Source organism: Artemia franciscana, chromosome 7 (assembly GCF_032884065.1).
Source record: "Artemia franciscana chromosome 7, ASM3288406v1, whole genome shotgun sequence".
Classification (NCBI taxonomy): Eukaryota; Metazoa; Arthropoda; class Branchiopoda; order Anostraca; family Artemiidae; genus Artemia; species Artemia franciscana.
The window spans coordinates 19,955,153-19,971,043 of NC_088869.1; the positions used below are offsets into that span (position 1 = coordinate 19,955,153).

Sequence of the window (15,891 nt, forward strand, 5' to 3'; positions counted from 1 at the left end):
AGGTGCCGCAGTGTGGGGGTGGGGTAGGGGCTTGGCTGAGGAATTGCCTACTTTAATCAAATTTTTCACTTTGATTCGTTTTTTTCTGCTTAAATTTGAGTCAAGAGGGAGTGCTCTAATTAATTTTTCCCTGGGCACCATCAAACTCTAGGAACGCGGAAACTCAATATATATATATATATATATATATATATATATATATATATATATATATATATATATATATATATATATATATATATACATATATATATATCATGAAAAGAGAAATCACCAATGCTACAGCACAAACACAAAAAAAAAAAAAAAAAAAAAAAAAAAAAAAAAAAAGGAGACAGAAGGAGAAAAGGAAGACTGTTTTCCTAAATTAGTGATTAATATAGACCAGCACTTGAATGAGGCCTTAACCCTACTCATCCATACAATCACATAGGTCAAACAGCATAGCCACACACAATCAACCATAAAGAATAATCCATGGACAGGCAGTCATGTCGTCAATAAGTATAAGTCGTCATTTACCAAACCATAGAAAAAATAATATAGACAAATAATTCAGAGGCAACACCCAACATAAGGGCTCATCAGGAGAATACACTGGCCTATATAGGGTTTCGCCACTCTAAATTCTCTACCCAGCACAGTGTTGTGGCTACCACAGAATATCCATGGCATCCCCGCGTCAGGTATCACCCCCAAAATACATGTCTATGAAAAAAAAACAGCAAATGTAAAACAACCAAGTAAAACCAAAACAAGCTTATCCTGTTAATATATCCCTCCCTTTAGCAACAATAGGTAAACTAAATATTAAAAATTTTACCAAATCACAAATATTAACACATTGCAAAAAACCTGAATGAACTAAACAATTATATAATTCATCTTTACCATGTGGCTAATTTTTTAAAAATTCCGCTCAAATAGAAACACAATTCAAAATAAATGGCGCTGTGACAACATTTCTCGAACCTCCGAAATTAGTCAAAAAATTTCTTTAAGTATTTCTAGATAATTCTTTTGATATTTATTTAAAAGTTCGTTATAATGAAAACTAAATTTTTTAAATTGCCAAGTTAATTTATTTGCAGAAAAACCTCTTGATATCAATTTTTGGCTTAAGATTTTACATCTATTTTTAAAATCAATATAATTACTACAAATCCTTGCATAACGAAGTAACTGTGAGAAAAACGCTGAATATGTGATATTTGAGTGTATATTACTTTCAGGGAATGGGAAACTAATCACTTCAAAATCAAAATCATCCGTTTTATTATACATTTTAAAACTTAATTTATTATTATCACAAATATTAATATTTAAATCTAAGAAATGATCTTCATGACCAGCGCCATGACTAGGCTCAAGAATAAGCTCTGATGGATATATATTTTTAGAAATATCAATGAAATCCTTACAATTTAAGACCAAAATATCATCTAAATATCTTTTATTATTTGACAAAGCATGTTTTAAATTAATTGGATTATTCTTATCCATCATATATTTATATTCTAGTTGACTTAAAAACAAGTCAGCTATAAATGGGCTGGCATTCCCCCCCATGGGAATTCCCATAATTTGCTTGTACAAATCACCCCCAAATCTTATATAAGTATTGTATAAAACAAATTCCAATAACTCAAAAATCATATCCAAGCTGTAACATCTCAAGTTAACTGTAGTATTAAAGCAGTTTGTCCATATGGCTTTTTTATTATAACTGTCTATTTTTAAGAACCTTTTACTAGATAAGAGGAAAGATTTCTTTATAACAGTTTTTAAATTATCTAACACTAAATTGAGTGATAAATTAGTATACATTGTCGCAAAATCGAAAGACTCAATTCTTTTAGCTGAAACCATTGTTAAAGAATCTATCACCTGCAGTGAATTATTAACACTCCAATATGGATTAAAATTCGAAAATTTTTTAATACCAGAACAATAGGTTTTAAGTTTATTTACAATTTCCTTTAAAATTAAAGAGAGGTCAGTAGCAGCAATGCGGGTTGGACATTTAGCTGCTCCAGCAATAAACCGTGGTTTAGGGGGATTCTTATGAAATTTTACAGTCCAATATAGGAAAGGGAACTTTTTATCATTGTCATTTATTTTAATATTAAAATTTTTAAAAAGTATTTCTTCAGTCTTTTCAATTAAATTCTCATCCTCTATATTTACCTTTTCATAAACATTAGTTGTGCCTAACTCCCTTTTTAAGATATCACAATACAGCTTCTGACAAATTATGGCAAAATTATTATTAGCTTTATCCACTGGCACAATTACAAATTCATTCTTTAGATTAGCAATTGCTTGTTTAATCTTCGCATTATAAAATAATGATTTAGTGTTACTATTTTTTAAGTTAGAATATATTTTATATATATATATATATATATATATATATATATATATATATATATATATATATATATATATGAAAATAGACATTTTAAACGTAGCATCACTACTATAGCTTGGTCTGACAGGAATATATCAAAATATCCAGCCTACCTACGCAAATGTAAATTAGATTATGGCAGACACTCCTCCCCCTGATTTTGACGGGCCAGAGGTTTTTTTTTAACTGAAGTCCACAAAATAGTTTGGTACTTGTGTCGTGTAGCCACAACACTAAAATTCTGTTGAAAAGTGAAGTTTTGTTAATGGTAATAAAATAAAATAAAATCTGATGAAAATATAATACGTGATAATAGTAATTTGATTCACCTAGCTCAACAGTTTTTAAAGTTAGAAAAAAGACCGCCAACCTACAATCTTACCAAATTATAGTTAATCCTTAGTTAAAGTAATGTTTGATAATACTGAACTTGAAGTCGGTTGGGAGGGGGGGGGGGGTAATTGACCTCTCAAACTTTTCCCCCTAGGTTGTGAAAAATACCTTTTCCAGTACTGAAAAAATGACTTTTGGTGCTTTCATTGAAAACAACAAAATTTCCCCCTAGATTTGAAAGTGCATTTTAGCCCCTCTCCTGAACAAAAACCACTGTTGGTGATTAAACACCTCTAGCACAGAATATTCAAACATCTATTAAAAACTGTTTTTATTTTTAACAACTATTATAGTTCGAATCTTTATTTTCAAGTAAGTAGATATTGAATTGGAGCTAGGCTAATATTTGTGTACAAATAATAATTCTAATTAAATCAAATCCCCGAAAAGACAATTATTCCAAGGAATTTCACATAAGCTCTGTTTGGCTTTTAACAGTTCTACATTCCAACTGTTTCTGAAACACTTTCGCAAAAAAAAGTTAAAAGTTTCCTTTTACATCATATACCTCTAACCGATTGGATGTCTGTTTGACTCATAAAATCTTGCAAATTCCAGTTGTATTTTTCAAACTCCACCTTAGCACCGCCTATTTTCTTATAGGCTCCGCCCATCTGTCGCAGATTTGGATAGTAGCGACGCGTTGTGGCTAAGAAATTTCTTTTGAAAATGATTGACAGTTAGTCAGTAAAGGTTGCACGTTTGGGTACTATCATTCATTTTATGTCATTTACTTGTCAGTGATAGCATATAGAAGGATTAAAAAGAATAAGTGTTTCCTCGGGTTTTGATTGAAAGTGATAATTTTTTTTGTGGAATATAATGATGATAAGTGAATAGAAAATTGTGTAATAATTAGAAAAAAAACTCTTTAGGATTATCTTGGATTATAAATATGGCACAACCAAGGGTATGTAATTATTAATTTTGACCTTAGTACAGGAATCAAACTAAGGATTCGTCATTTGCTTAGAGTTCTAAAAATATATTGTTTATTAAATTTTGAATTAGGAAAAAAATAACAAAACATGTTAATAATATAATTCGTATGTTATTTACCTAGTGTCTAATTTCTTTTTAATTTTGATAATCTTTAATCAATTGAATATTTCCCGTCGGATAATCATGTCGTCGGTAAATCTAAATATGTCGGTAAAATCCAAATATCTAAATATGATTATAACGGAAGCTCTGATTTTGAATCGTACTGGTTTTTGTTAGCAAGAATGAAACAGCCTATAAAAATTTTCCGTCGGTCCAAATGCCGTCGGAAAAATAAATAAAAGTAACTTGTATGCTAAAATATGAAGTATGTTTTTCCTTGTCTAAAGTACCTTTTATTCATACTCATGCAACATTGGCACTTCCATTCAGTCGTTAATACTGAAAAAATACCTGTGGTTTAGACTCCAGATTTGTGTATTAAAAGTATTTCTTATTAACCCTTATAGAAGGTAGTTAAAGAGGATTGAGCCTTATTATCAATTTATTTTAACTTGCTAAATTTTTGCTATGATTCTATGGAAAGAACATCATCCCCAAGTACCATATTTGAATCTTTAAGAAAGCATGAAATTCTCTAAGTCATCTCTACAATATCAAAATTATGTTAAATACTGATTTTTAATCAAAAGGGCACCAATTCACGGTAATGTAGGGGGGGGCAAGTATTTTTTATTTATTTTTCAAAATTACGATACAGAATAGCCTATATAGAAAATCAAAGTGGGAGGGGGCAGTTTCGTATATTTTTCGATTTATTCAATGAAAATATTGATAAAGGTAAAACCTGTTTGATATTTAATCCTCTGAGCATATGCGTGCTACAAGCGTCTGTTCCGTCGGTAAATCAAAATTTCAAGTTTTTTCTAAGTCTTGTATTATAATCCGAAACACCTAAAAATTTGTTAAATAGCTTCTAAGCTAACTTCCAATCGATGTCTAAAACTTTTCTGAAATCCAGTTTAATAATGGCAGATAAAATGGACAGTTTCGGGAAATTTATTCTAAATATTGACTCTTCGGCCATTATCATAAAATTTAGAGATAGCATCTGTAAAGATAATATATCCTTCTGTAATCTTGGACACAATTTAAAATTTATTACTAAAATTGTTGAATAAGAATTTTTAAAATAAATTAAGCTGGACTACTGAAAGGGTTTTCTGTTTGTGTCCGGGAAAGGGGGTGGCGACTGAAATGAATAAAGATTCAAAATACTGGGCTTGTAGGTGATAACACAGAAACATGGTTAGGTTAAAGTCATCTAATTCAAGGGTTAGCAAATAACAGATTAAGTTTTGCCCTTATACCCATTAAAATATTACTCCTGCTCAAGCACGTATGTCTTTTTTGGGTGGGGGGGTTGTTAGCAATAATATTTCTTTGTTTGAACACTCAGTGCCGGAAATTCAAAAAAAAAAATCCAGGGGTTATTAGACCCCTCTCCTGTGTGTGTCAGCTTGTCCTATACTTAGAGTTACTGAATTATGTGTTATTAGTGTCATCCAGAAACTACACCTATAACAACGATCTTCAAGCTTTACTAACAAAAAGACCTTTGAGTATATGCAAAGCATTCCTTTTTAAATAGATTTGTAGTTTATTATTCATTTTTACAAAAAAAATCCAACAATGGAGTAAATAAATGAAAGGAAAAACTATTCTTAAACATTAAATACGAAAGCTACTAACAATCTAAAAACAATAAGGTTTTTCAGACGCCATAGCAAGTGATAAACATAATTGAAAAATTAAGTTTAATGAAACAATTTGATCGCAGTGCGCGCTTTAGAATCCATGAGGAGTGAAAAGTTTGTAAATGGTTCGAATAGCTACCATGTAGGTAATGACTAACTAGGATAAGTTCACTGGGTGCCCCCCTCATCTTCGATTTCATGGGTTGACTAATAAACTTCAACTAGCAGTTACGTTTTGATGCTTTTTTTCTAGTGAACTTTTTAGGAGCCAAGACAACCCTGGATCATTTTTGGTAATTTACTAGCTATGTAAGGCTTTATTGGCCATAATAACCTTGTTTTAAAACGAAGATTGCAAGAAGTAGAAAGCGATAACTTGTAAGATAGTTTTGACACGCTTGCCACATAGCGATGGTCTTGGTTAGCGATACTTTCAACAGTGATCCTGTTGCTCAGGCACTTCCGTTGGATTTCGTTTCGGGGGATGGGTACAACTTAAAAAGTGTGCAAAAAATCAAAATTTTCGGGATTATGAAATTAGGCTATTGATACAAACACAAAAATATAATATTATACATACCAAGCTACCAAGTAATAGATCACAGGGTCCGTAAACTGTAGAGGCCTCTTCCATAATCCCTGCTTATGTATTTGCAAACATACATTTTAAATGATAGGATGCCTATTATTCAAACATATTTTATTGTAAAATATGATTTTGAAAATCGATGTATGTGTGCCCGCACACATACCCAAAGGGCCCCTTGCACCCCAAGAAAATCTCCTGTCTAAAACCTCATGCTCCAATACACTTATTCATGAAAATAAAATTAGTCAGAATTAACAAAATTAAATCAGAAAAAATCTTTACCAAGATATTTATTGTTATCAATATCAAATGCAATTTTTTCTTCGTGTTGTTCAAATGTTATGAGAAACATTGAACGGGATTTTCTTTCCCCATGATGTTTGTGTGACTGTTACAGTAGCACCCCGTCGGTCGCTAGTACACAGAACGCATCTATTCATACCCCGAACAATAGAGGCTCCGTAGGGGGAAATACGGGTTTTATTGTTGATAAAAGCATTGCAAAAAGCACAGCTTTGCTTCAAGTCTTACGGTGACTCCAGTATCAGCAACGGCTATATTGATTAAAATTATGAAGGCGTGAGGATTCTTCAAAATTACATTGTGAAATGAAAATAATAGACCTCTTAAAATGTAAAATTTGAGTTTGCAAAGGGGTTACAAGGGATGGAGAGTATGAGCATAATTCAGCGTCTTAGAGAATTATGTAGGACTTCATTGAGGGAGGAAGGAGGGGGTATGTTAGACCAGTATCAGCAACGACTGTATTGATTAAAATTGTGAAGGCGTGAGGATTCTTCAAAATTACATTGTGAAATGAAAATAATAAACCTCTTAAAATCCAAAATTTGTGTTTGCAAAGGGGTTACCAGGGATGGAGGGTAAATACCCTTTATGAGCACAATTCAGTGTCTTAGAGAATTGTGTTGGAATTCATTAAGGGAGGGGGGTATGTTAGATGGAAATGGGCAATTTGAATGGAATTTAGAGGACAACGGTTCACATATCTAGGGGGAACGTAACTCCGGGATCGGCTCGGTCCTTCGCCTTTCCGATATCTCTTTAGTATTTCGGTTTTATTCATATTTTTCTTATAAATATGGTCTATTTTTGTTGTTATTTGTTAAAAATACAAAACAAAGACTGCGTTATTCTAGCGTGCGCTTCTCACTTGCCAGTGGTATAACTGTTCGGCTATTTGTCTAACTAAATCCATTGTGAATTGACTTTTCTGTAAAAATAGTTTTAATTGTCTAAAGTAGGTTTACCGAACCGTTTCCAACTGGCCACATGCTGTGTTCAGAACCATTTTTGCCTACTTCAAAGACTTCCTATTCGACATGTGGTTCTTTCTCAAAAATGTTGTTTAGTAAAAAAAAAAACATTTTTAAATTAAAAAATGCTGTATCTTTCTTATATATCTTCTTATCTAGTTTAACCAATAAAATTGAAATCAAAGACAAGAATTATTCATGGTTAAGTTTATCCTTATAATAGTTTCACCAGACGTTTCCAGATTAGGTTGTAAATACATTAAAAAGTATAATTTTCATTTTGTATAATTATAAAAAGTATAATTATAATTTTGACTATTGAACTCCCTTGTGGCGCTCGATTTTTTGACATTCATACATTATATTTGTTGGTCTTTCTGTCAATGTATACCATATATAATAAAGTAAACCCATTGACAATCACTCTGAAACCAGTAAAATATATTTAAACTTTGAAATCTTGATAGAGATTGACCGATTGAAACACAGCTGATGTCCAGTGGTGGTTTACTAATTCCACTGGGCGTACTAATAACGCAAAGAAAGATAATACTGACGTGGTCCCTATATAAGCGAACCCATCATTATTAGAGAAACAAGTTTAAAAATTGACACGGGAGCTGCAAAATCTGGTATAGATTTATCAATGCATTATCCCAGGGATCTGTGTAGAGGAGATGAACCTCGGGGCCCAGACTCCTTCCAAAATCTACATTTTCTTGAGTTTCTTGGTGCTTCTTGTTCGGATTATTATATAAAAATTTTCTCCGCCCCTTAAAAAAATCATGTGTACGTACCTGTATTATCTATAAATCTTTTGAATATTTTATTAATATGTTATGCCTTGTCATTTAAATGAAGACGTGATTCTTGGATGTACCTGTATTGGCATGTATAGTTAAATTTCAGAAACAAAGAATGATGTCTCTTTAATGTGGCAGATATAGTACTAAACAGATAATAAACCTGAAAATTTTCAAAAAATTAATTGATTTGGCGGTAAACTCTTCTGATGTTTTCGGTTTAAAACCAATCTGAAATATAGTTGTGCTTTTCTTTGAAAATGTTATATATTAAAGGGTTTCTAATATGAAATGCGAAGTGATTTTTGAAATAACGTGGAGGGATTATGACCGCCAATGGGGGGTTGTACATATATTTATTTGAGAGAGTCATGAATTTTGCTACGCGTGGCAAAAAAACTGTGATGTGATGGAATTGTGCCATATCTGGCTAAATAAGTGGTGCACGGAGATGTGCACCATGTATGGAGAGTGGGTGACTCGTTGTCACTGATTTAGTATTCTAAGTCTTAAGGCGAGCCATTTCATGAAAATGTAGTGGGGGTAAGGATTGTTCTTCAATTTCGTTTTGAAGATGCAAAAAGGTTTTTTTCTCGAAATTTAGTGTTGCCAATGTTTTTCGACGAAAACACTAAAAGAAAGGGAATTTTTAAATGCAGGTGGCGATCGCCCTCCTCCAGTTGGTGCCCCTATAAGTCTTAATCCCCAGATTGGTCGATTTAATATTAGCTTTGTGGATGTCCTTGTTCGGGAATTCTGAGTTGAAAAAAAAAGTATGCACTGATTATAACTTGCGGAAGTAAGCTATAGCTAAATCTGATAGACAGCCTTTAACTATACGTGATGGATAAACTTGAACTAGATCAGCTAAATTATAATAATTAATGGAACTTTAAACATAAACACTGGAAGTTTTTCAAGAGAAGATCAGTAGATATCAAAGATCTCCTATGAATTGTGGGCCAAATCCCACGAGAATTGGACTTGATGTAGCCAGTCAGTTTTTGGCATATTGATAAAGACCCCTATGCTGAGACTGATGTATATCGAATTCTCTTGAGTGAAGTTTAAACACTTCACTCGACTCCTTCTGGATTGTTATCTGCAACACCAAGGCACTTGGACGTCGTAGGTGGAATTAGCTACCTCCCTTGATTAAAATCTGTATTTATTATTTACTTGGTTAAATTGTTTGCCAATTGCACAAGTTTATAATAGTTGACTCTCAGTATAAGTGCCCCGATTTAAGAACGTATTCTGAAATCTAGTTGGGGCAGTGGATGGGGTACTAATTGAGACGCAATCCAAGAAACGCAAAAAGTGGGTGGACTACTTGATATAATATAGGATTTTGTAGGGATAATCGATAACATGAGATGACATTTTTTCCTAGTTTTTTTTTTAATTTAGTTTTTTGTTGTTGGTATAATGTTTATTCATATGTATTTGAAAAGTACGACAACCGGTTCGCTGTCTTCATTACCCAAAAAGGGGAATTTCGGTTAATTTAACTTGTCATTAATAGCCATTTTGAAAATAGACAAGTTAAAGCGTAGCCAAGTTTCACCAGTCAAGCTCGGCCCAACTTAATCTATTACTTGTCTGCTATTGAAATGTATAATGGAGGAAGGAGGAATAAATGCCTATAGCCAGCACTTGCCATTTGGCGTATCCTATCGGGGCCTACCCAGCTTTGCTCTTTACTCAAATCTGCTAGTAATTTCGACGATTTATGAAGTAACAAGACCGTATTTAGGGGGGGGGGGTAGTATGACTGGTATAGATTATTTATTATGCATTTTTAAAATACACAGTTGGTTTAAATTTGATGGGGTTCTAAACTCCTCATGGAAAAGGGGTGGTTAAGCGGAGGCGTCCAGCATATAAAAAAGTTTATTTAAATAAATCTTATTATTATCAAATAAGTGTTTTGTTCTCTTCATGTGACCGGTTCATCACCGAAATAAGCTTGGGCTTAGACATGCTACCATTTGCAATGTTATTGAAATATTTATGGTGCTGGAAGACCAATCCAATATTTTATTTATGACAAAATGAAGTGCAAATATGTTACCAAAAGCAAAGAAATGACAGTGCAATGTTCCTATTATTTTTTTTTTTTTAAATATTCCGAAGCAACCAGGAGTGCCAATTGAAGGGACAGTGGAGACAATGTGTCCCGAGATTTTTTGCTCTCTCTAGATCTTTAAACACATTTTATTGGTTAATCATTGAAAAGTCCCTTTTTGTGTATCTTTTTAAAAAACAAAATGAATTTGTTTTTCATTAAAAAATTGAAAAAAAACGAAATTCCCGTAGAATTTTTTAAATATATCCCCCTCCTATATTTGCTCCTGACGTTGTTTAATATTTTAATTTTGACAAAATAAGTGCAAATACAATGTAAGAAATAAAGAGATGATGGCGTAATACTCCCATTGGTTTCCACGTTGTTTTGAATATTCCAACGCAATTGTTCTAAGTTGTGTCCTTAGTTTCCATATTGGTCTAAGGTGTCCACACTGGTTTAAATAGTGTTGTTAGTTTCCATGCTGTAAAAAAGAAATCAATAACTTGGATATGGTATATAGCAGCTTTACTGTCTTAGCTCAAACGTTTTTACTATTTAAATATCATACGGTTGTTTGTCGAAGCAGTTGTTAATTTCTAGCCTTTTTTTCGGAAAAATATCTCGACTTTTTTTTAGGCAAATTAATATTTAAGAGACAAAAATGTTTTGACCATTTATATCTTTACGTAAGCACATTATTTGAGGCCCCTTAACCCTTGTCAAACACTCCCTGTAAGTTCTAACTTGATCCCCCCCAAGTCGTCCGAGATATTACTGGTGCACTATTTTCATAGCCTCACTGCATATATTGTCTTTCGATTTACCTAACTGCTACATCATGAATAGATCTAAAGATCCTCTGGGGCTTATAATGACAATGTTTTTAGGTTATTTGGACACACACATTTTTTAACCCCCTCACCCCTCTCTCTAAATCCAAATAAAAAGATGCGCCTCTCTCCTTTCCCTCCATAATACTTTGAAAGCTTCAGATCGATTCCTGAAAATCTTTACTTAGTTGCTACGGATATAATACCGAGTTTTTTTCTACTTACCTCTGCCCCTCACAACTGGGCACAAGTAATGCCTTTCGATCTACATTGCATGTTCATGAGGGGTAGATTCCTATTTGGTCTTTTTAGGTAGATTCAATATGTAAAAATGTTTAAACAGATTGCATACCTAGATTGCAATTACCTTCTCCCAAGTTAAGATTAAAAAAAAAGATCCAAGCAAAAAAAAAATTATACCCCTTCCCTCTTAGGATATTGTAGATACGCTGTTTCAATCCCATGGAAACACATATTGTCTGTTGATCTATATCGCTGCTTAACTGTTTATAGATTAGTATTCCTATAGAGCAGGGGCTCTCAAACCTATTTAGACCCTGTACCCCTTTTTACCTACAAAACATTTTAGGTACCCTTTCTCAGTTACCGGTACTAAGTAAACTATTGTTAAAATATAAATAAAATTGCCTGTCCTAGAGATAAAGGGCTATTTTTTTTGGGCCGGCCGCGTATCCCCCTAAAAATTTGTATGCACCCCCAAGGGATACGCGTACCAAATTTTGAGGACTGCTGCTATAGATGCTTATAATAATGGAGAGATGTTTAGGTGGGCAGTAGGGGAAAAATTTTTCGACTATTTTGAACAAAATGGCTGTCCCAAAATCTTGATTCAATATCATAGGGGATTATTGGGGGTAGGAAGCAGAAACAGGCACGGGAGAAGGACTGGCTGCCCATCAGTCACTTTCCACTCTTAAAAAGGTACAAGAAATTTCAATTTCCGATCGAATGAGCCCCGCCCAAGTTTCTTTGACCATTTCTAGCCATGCCAGGTGGCCTCGAGAAAAAATAATAATCTTTTGAAGACACATGACTATTTACTATGATCCATCGTTCTCATGCCCTTCAGTTTCCCCATCCCCATTTACTGGGATATTAACAGCTCAGTCGCTATTATGAGATGTTTCTATATAATTGGCCATTATATGTGTTTTTTTCAAATCGCTCCCTATCCTTACTACAATAAATTCATGTGGATATGACTGCTAGGTTCTAAGATTTTCCATTTTTTTCTTTCTTTTTCTTTTTTTTTTATGAAATGCATTTTTTTTTGACAATTCAGTGAGATGCGAGCCTTTTTTTAAAGATCCTTTATACCTTTTAAGCTCTCTGTTTCAATTTCCGATCGATTGAGCCCCACTCAAGTTTTTTTTACCATTTCTTGTCATGCCAGGTGGCCTGGGGATTTTTTTTTTTTTTTTTTTTTTTTTTTAATTTGACAATTCAGTGAGATGCAAGCCTTTTTTAAAGATCCATCATACCTTTTAATTTTTCTGTTCCTATTTATTGGGATGTCACGGTGGCTATTTTGAAATGTCACCATTTCTTCTTGTCTAGAGCCCTTCAAGAAGATATTCATGCAATGTATCTCTGTAAAGATGCCAAGCGGAGTTGTTCTTTGGAAGGAAATATTCAAATTTAAATGCATCAAATGTTTTGCGGCCAGAATGCGGCTATTCTCAGCTCCGAGTTACATCCTTGTCCGAACATTTAAGCGTTAATGGCTATTATGGTACACGAAACATGACTGTAGTATGGCATTTAAAGTGCTTCAATCCCTAGGGTTTTTTTCTTCGTAGGGTTTTGGATAGGAGCGCCTATGGTTTCTTGTGTGAATGATTTTCATCATATTTTTATGTGAAAAGTTGTGCCATTTGTGAATCCTTATAAGTGTATATGTTGAATGAAACTATTTTGGGTTGTTTTTAAGCAGTCAATTTAGCAATTCTTGTGCAATATCATAAAAGGTATGTTATAAGAAACCATTTCGTGTTTCTTTGTGTGAATGATTTTCATCGTATTTTTATATGAAAACTTGTTCCGATTGTTAATCCCTACAAGTTTATATATTGAATGAAACTATTAAATATTGTCTTTAGTTTTTTTTAAGCAATCAATTAAAGGCTATTAATTACAGTGTCATAAAAGATATGGTATGAGAAACCATTTTCGGTTTTTATTTTCGTTGATGATTTTTATCGTACTTTTGTGTGGAGTTGTGTCGTTTGTGAATCCCTATAAGAGTATATATTTAATGAAACTATTAAATAGAGTGTTTGCAGTGGTTTATAAGCTGTCAATTAAGTGTAGTATCACAAAAGGTATGGCATAAGAAACAATTTTTGTGTTTTCTTGCATAAATGATTTTCATCATATTTCTGTGCGAAAAGTTGTCCTGTTTGTGAATTCCTGTAAGTGTAGATCTTTAGTGAAACTCTTGAATAAGACATTTAGGGTGTTTTTTGTTAGTAATGAGTCAGGTAGTGTTAATGACCTCTTCCCAAAAGATCTTGGAAATCTATGGGATCCATTGTAATATCTTAAAAGTATGGTGTAAGAAACCAGTTTAACGCTTTCATAGTGTGGGTAATTCTGTGAAATTGTGATATCCTTGAATGCCAATAATTGCAGATCTTGAATGAATTTCTTAAATAAGATGTAGGGTGGAGATTTCACAGTGACGGCAATTAGGGGGGGATTCTTCTCCGCCCAGGTGCTTTTCCCCTAGGTTTTGAAAGATAATTTTTTGGGTGTATTTTCTTTGAAAAATGCCTTATTATACCTCCATTGAAAAATATAACAAAAAACGACAAACTTAACCCTCCCCCTTACATATGAAAACTATTATTTTGCCCCTGTCCCTAAATTAAGCGTCATGAATCGAACGTTTTTGAGGTTTTAAGCTATCAGTTCTATAATATCTACTACCAACAGACTTCACAGACTGCAGGAATTCAGCACAGCATCTTAGAAGGTGATTTTATGAATTTTTGATTGTCGTGAATCTTGAAAAGCGCAAATCTTTAGATAATTAAGATAACAAGATAATTGAGCTGTTTTTAAGCTATCAATGAGACAAATTAAAAATTGATATCCTGGAACAAATTTAGCTAAAGCTCAAATGAAAGGAGCAGAAACTTTAATTCATACGCTGTAGGATAAGGAAATTTCAATGGGATAACCTGAAAGTACTTCTGCTAAAATTGCACAGAGCGAACCTTTTACTCTGTAATTTGTTTCGTTTTATATCAGTAAAGTTGAACTGCTAAAAGATTATATAGGCTAGAGGAACCCAGGACAGTGTCTTAAAAGGTATATTATAAGAGGCCAGTTTCGGAAGTTATAGTTTAAATGTTATAGTTCTTTTTCTAGCTCAGACTTTACTATTAACGTATTTAGTGGCGCTATCTAGGTTATTTCTGTTTTTAAGAGCGATAGGAATTCTTGAATTAGAAAGGGCCTATTTAAAATTGACTGTCTATAGTGAAAAAGCGACGAGACAAATGCGTCTTGAAACTGGGTCCTCCAAGCACTTTTTTGGAACTTAAAAGTGTCTTTTTAGAAAGAAGCTGTGTGTATTACACATTTATGAATAAATGCGTAATATCCTGTTGTCATTTTGTTTCAGTTAAGAAATTATAAAAGGAGCAAGCACTGAAAATGCGTTATAATTTAGTATTTCGAACCAGTGGATAATCATGCGACTTAATTTTTGTTTCATGCTTACAACTACTGGTTTTTGTATTGACTGTCTATAGTGAAAAAGTGACGAGACAAATGCGTCTAGAAACTGGGTCCTCCAAGCACTTTTTTGGAACTTAAAAGTGTCGTTTTAGAAAGAAGCTGTGTGCATTACGCATTTATAAATAAATGCGTAATATCCTGTTGTCATTTTGTTACAGTTAAGAAATTATAAAAGGAGCAAGCACTGAAAATGCGTTATAATTTAATATTTCGAACCAGTGAATAATGATGCGATTTAATTTTGTTTCATGCTTACAACTACTGGTTTTTGTATTTTATTACTTTTCATTTCTTTATTTAAATTTGCCTTTTTTATTTATTTATCTAATTTATTTTATTTAGTATGACGAGTCAGGATTAGCACATTATGGTGCAATGGACGTGGCTGGTTCAATGTATGATCCTCATGCTGCTCATAGATCAATTACACAGCAGCTCCACCATCATGCTTCACACGGGATGCTTCACCCTGCCTACCAGGCAGCGGTGGCCTCGGCTACAAACCATGTGAACTCTGTTAGTAATCATGTGATGGGATCATCTGTACCTGATGTGCTCAAACGGGACAAAGATGCAATATACGGGTACGGCTTTTTTTTCTTTTAATGACCGTCTCAATCTCTCCAAACATGTGCCTACTGTCGGTATTTATTGTGTCAGTGCTGAGACTATGGACGTCACGAGGGGGTGGACCATTTAACCCATGCCTGAGATTGTCTCCTAGTTTGTTTCACATAAATTCACAACGGGCATGACCAGATCTGACCAGAATATGACGAGATCTGAATGGATATGACCAGATCTTTGTGTGGTCCTCATGCTGTTCACCGATTAGTTTTACATGGCTACAAATTTAAGCTTCACCCTGTCTAAGAGCAAATGTGAAGCCTGATCTGCCTGACATCCGCCCGATGCTAGCGAAGCGTCATCTATTTAAATACTTTTTTTCATATAAATCTAACCCAATCAAAAACACGAAACAACCAAATTCTTATTAAAAGCTATCGAATATCGCTTGAGTTGCACAAAAGGAAACACTGTTTCTACTAAAAACGTG

The 15,891-nt window shown here is 33.4% G+C and overlaps 1 protein-coding gene across 2 annotated transcripts in view; it reads left to right on the top strand.

The window, feature by feature from the left end:
- The first annotated feature begins 3,475 nt into the window (after positions 1-3,475).
- Positions 3,476-15,891, top strand: part of LOC136028960 (homeobox protein homothorax-like) — a 199,741-nt gene continuing 187,325 nt past the window's right edge. Inside the window, exons 1-2 of one of the 2 annotated variants that reach the window (XM_065706955.1) lie at positions 3,476-3,713; positions 15,177-15,418. In XM_065706955.1, the coding sequence (XP_065563027.1) occupies positions 3,699-3,713; positions 15,177-15,418 (257 nt within the window). In that variant the 5' untranslated portion in view covers positions 3,476-3,698. Of the gene's footprint in view, positions 3,714-12,908; positions 13,058-15,176; positions 15,419-15,891 lie in introns of those variants that run through there. The other variant, XM_065706956.1, reaches the window with a different exon arrangement.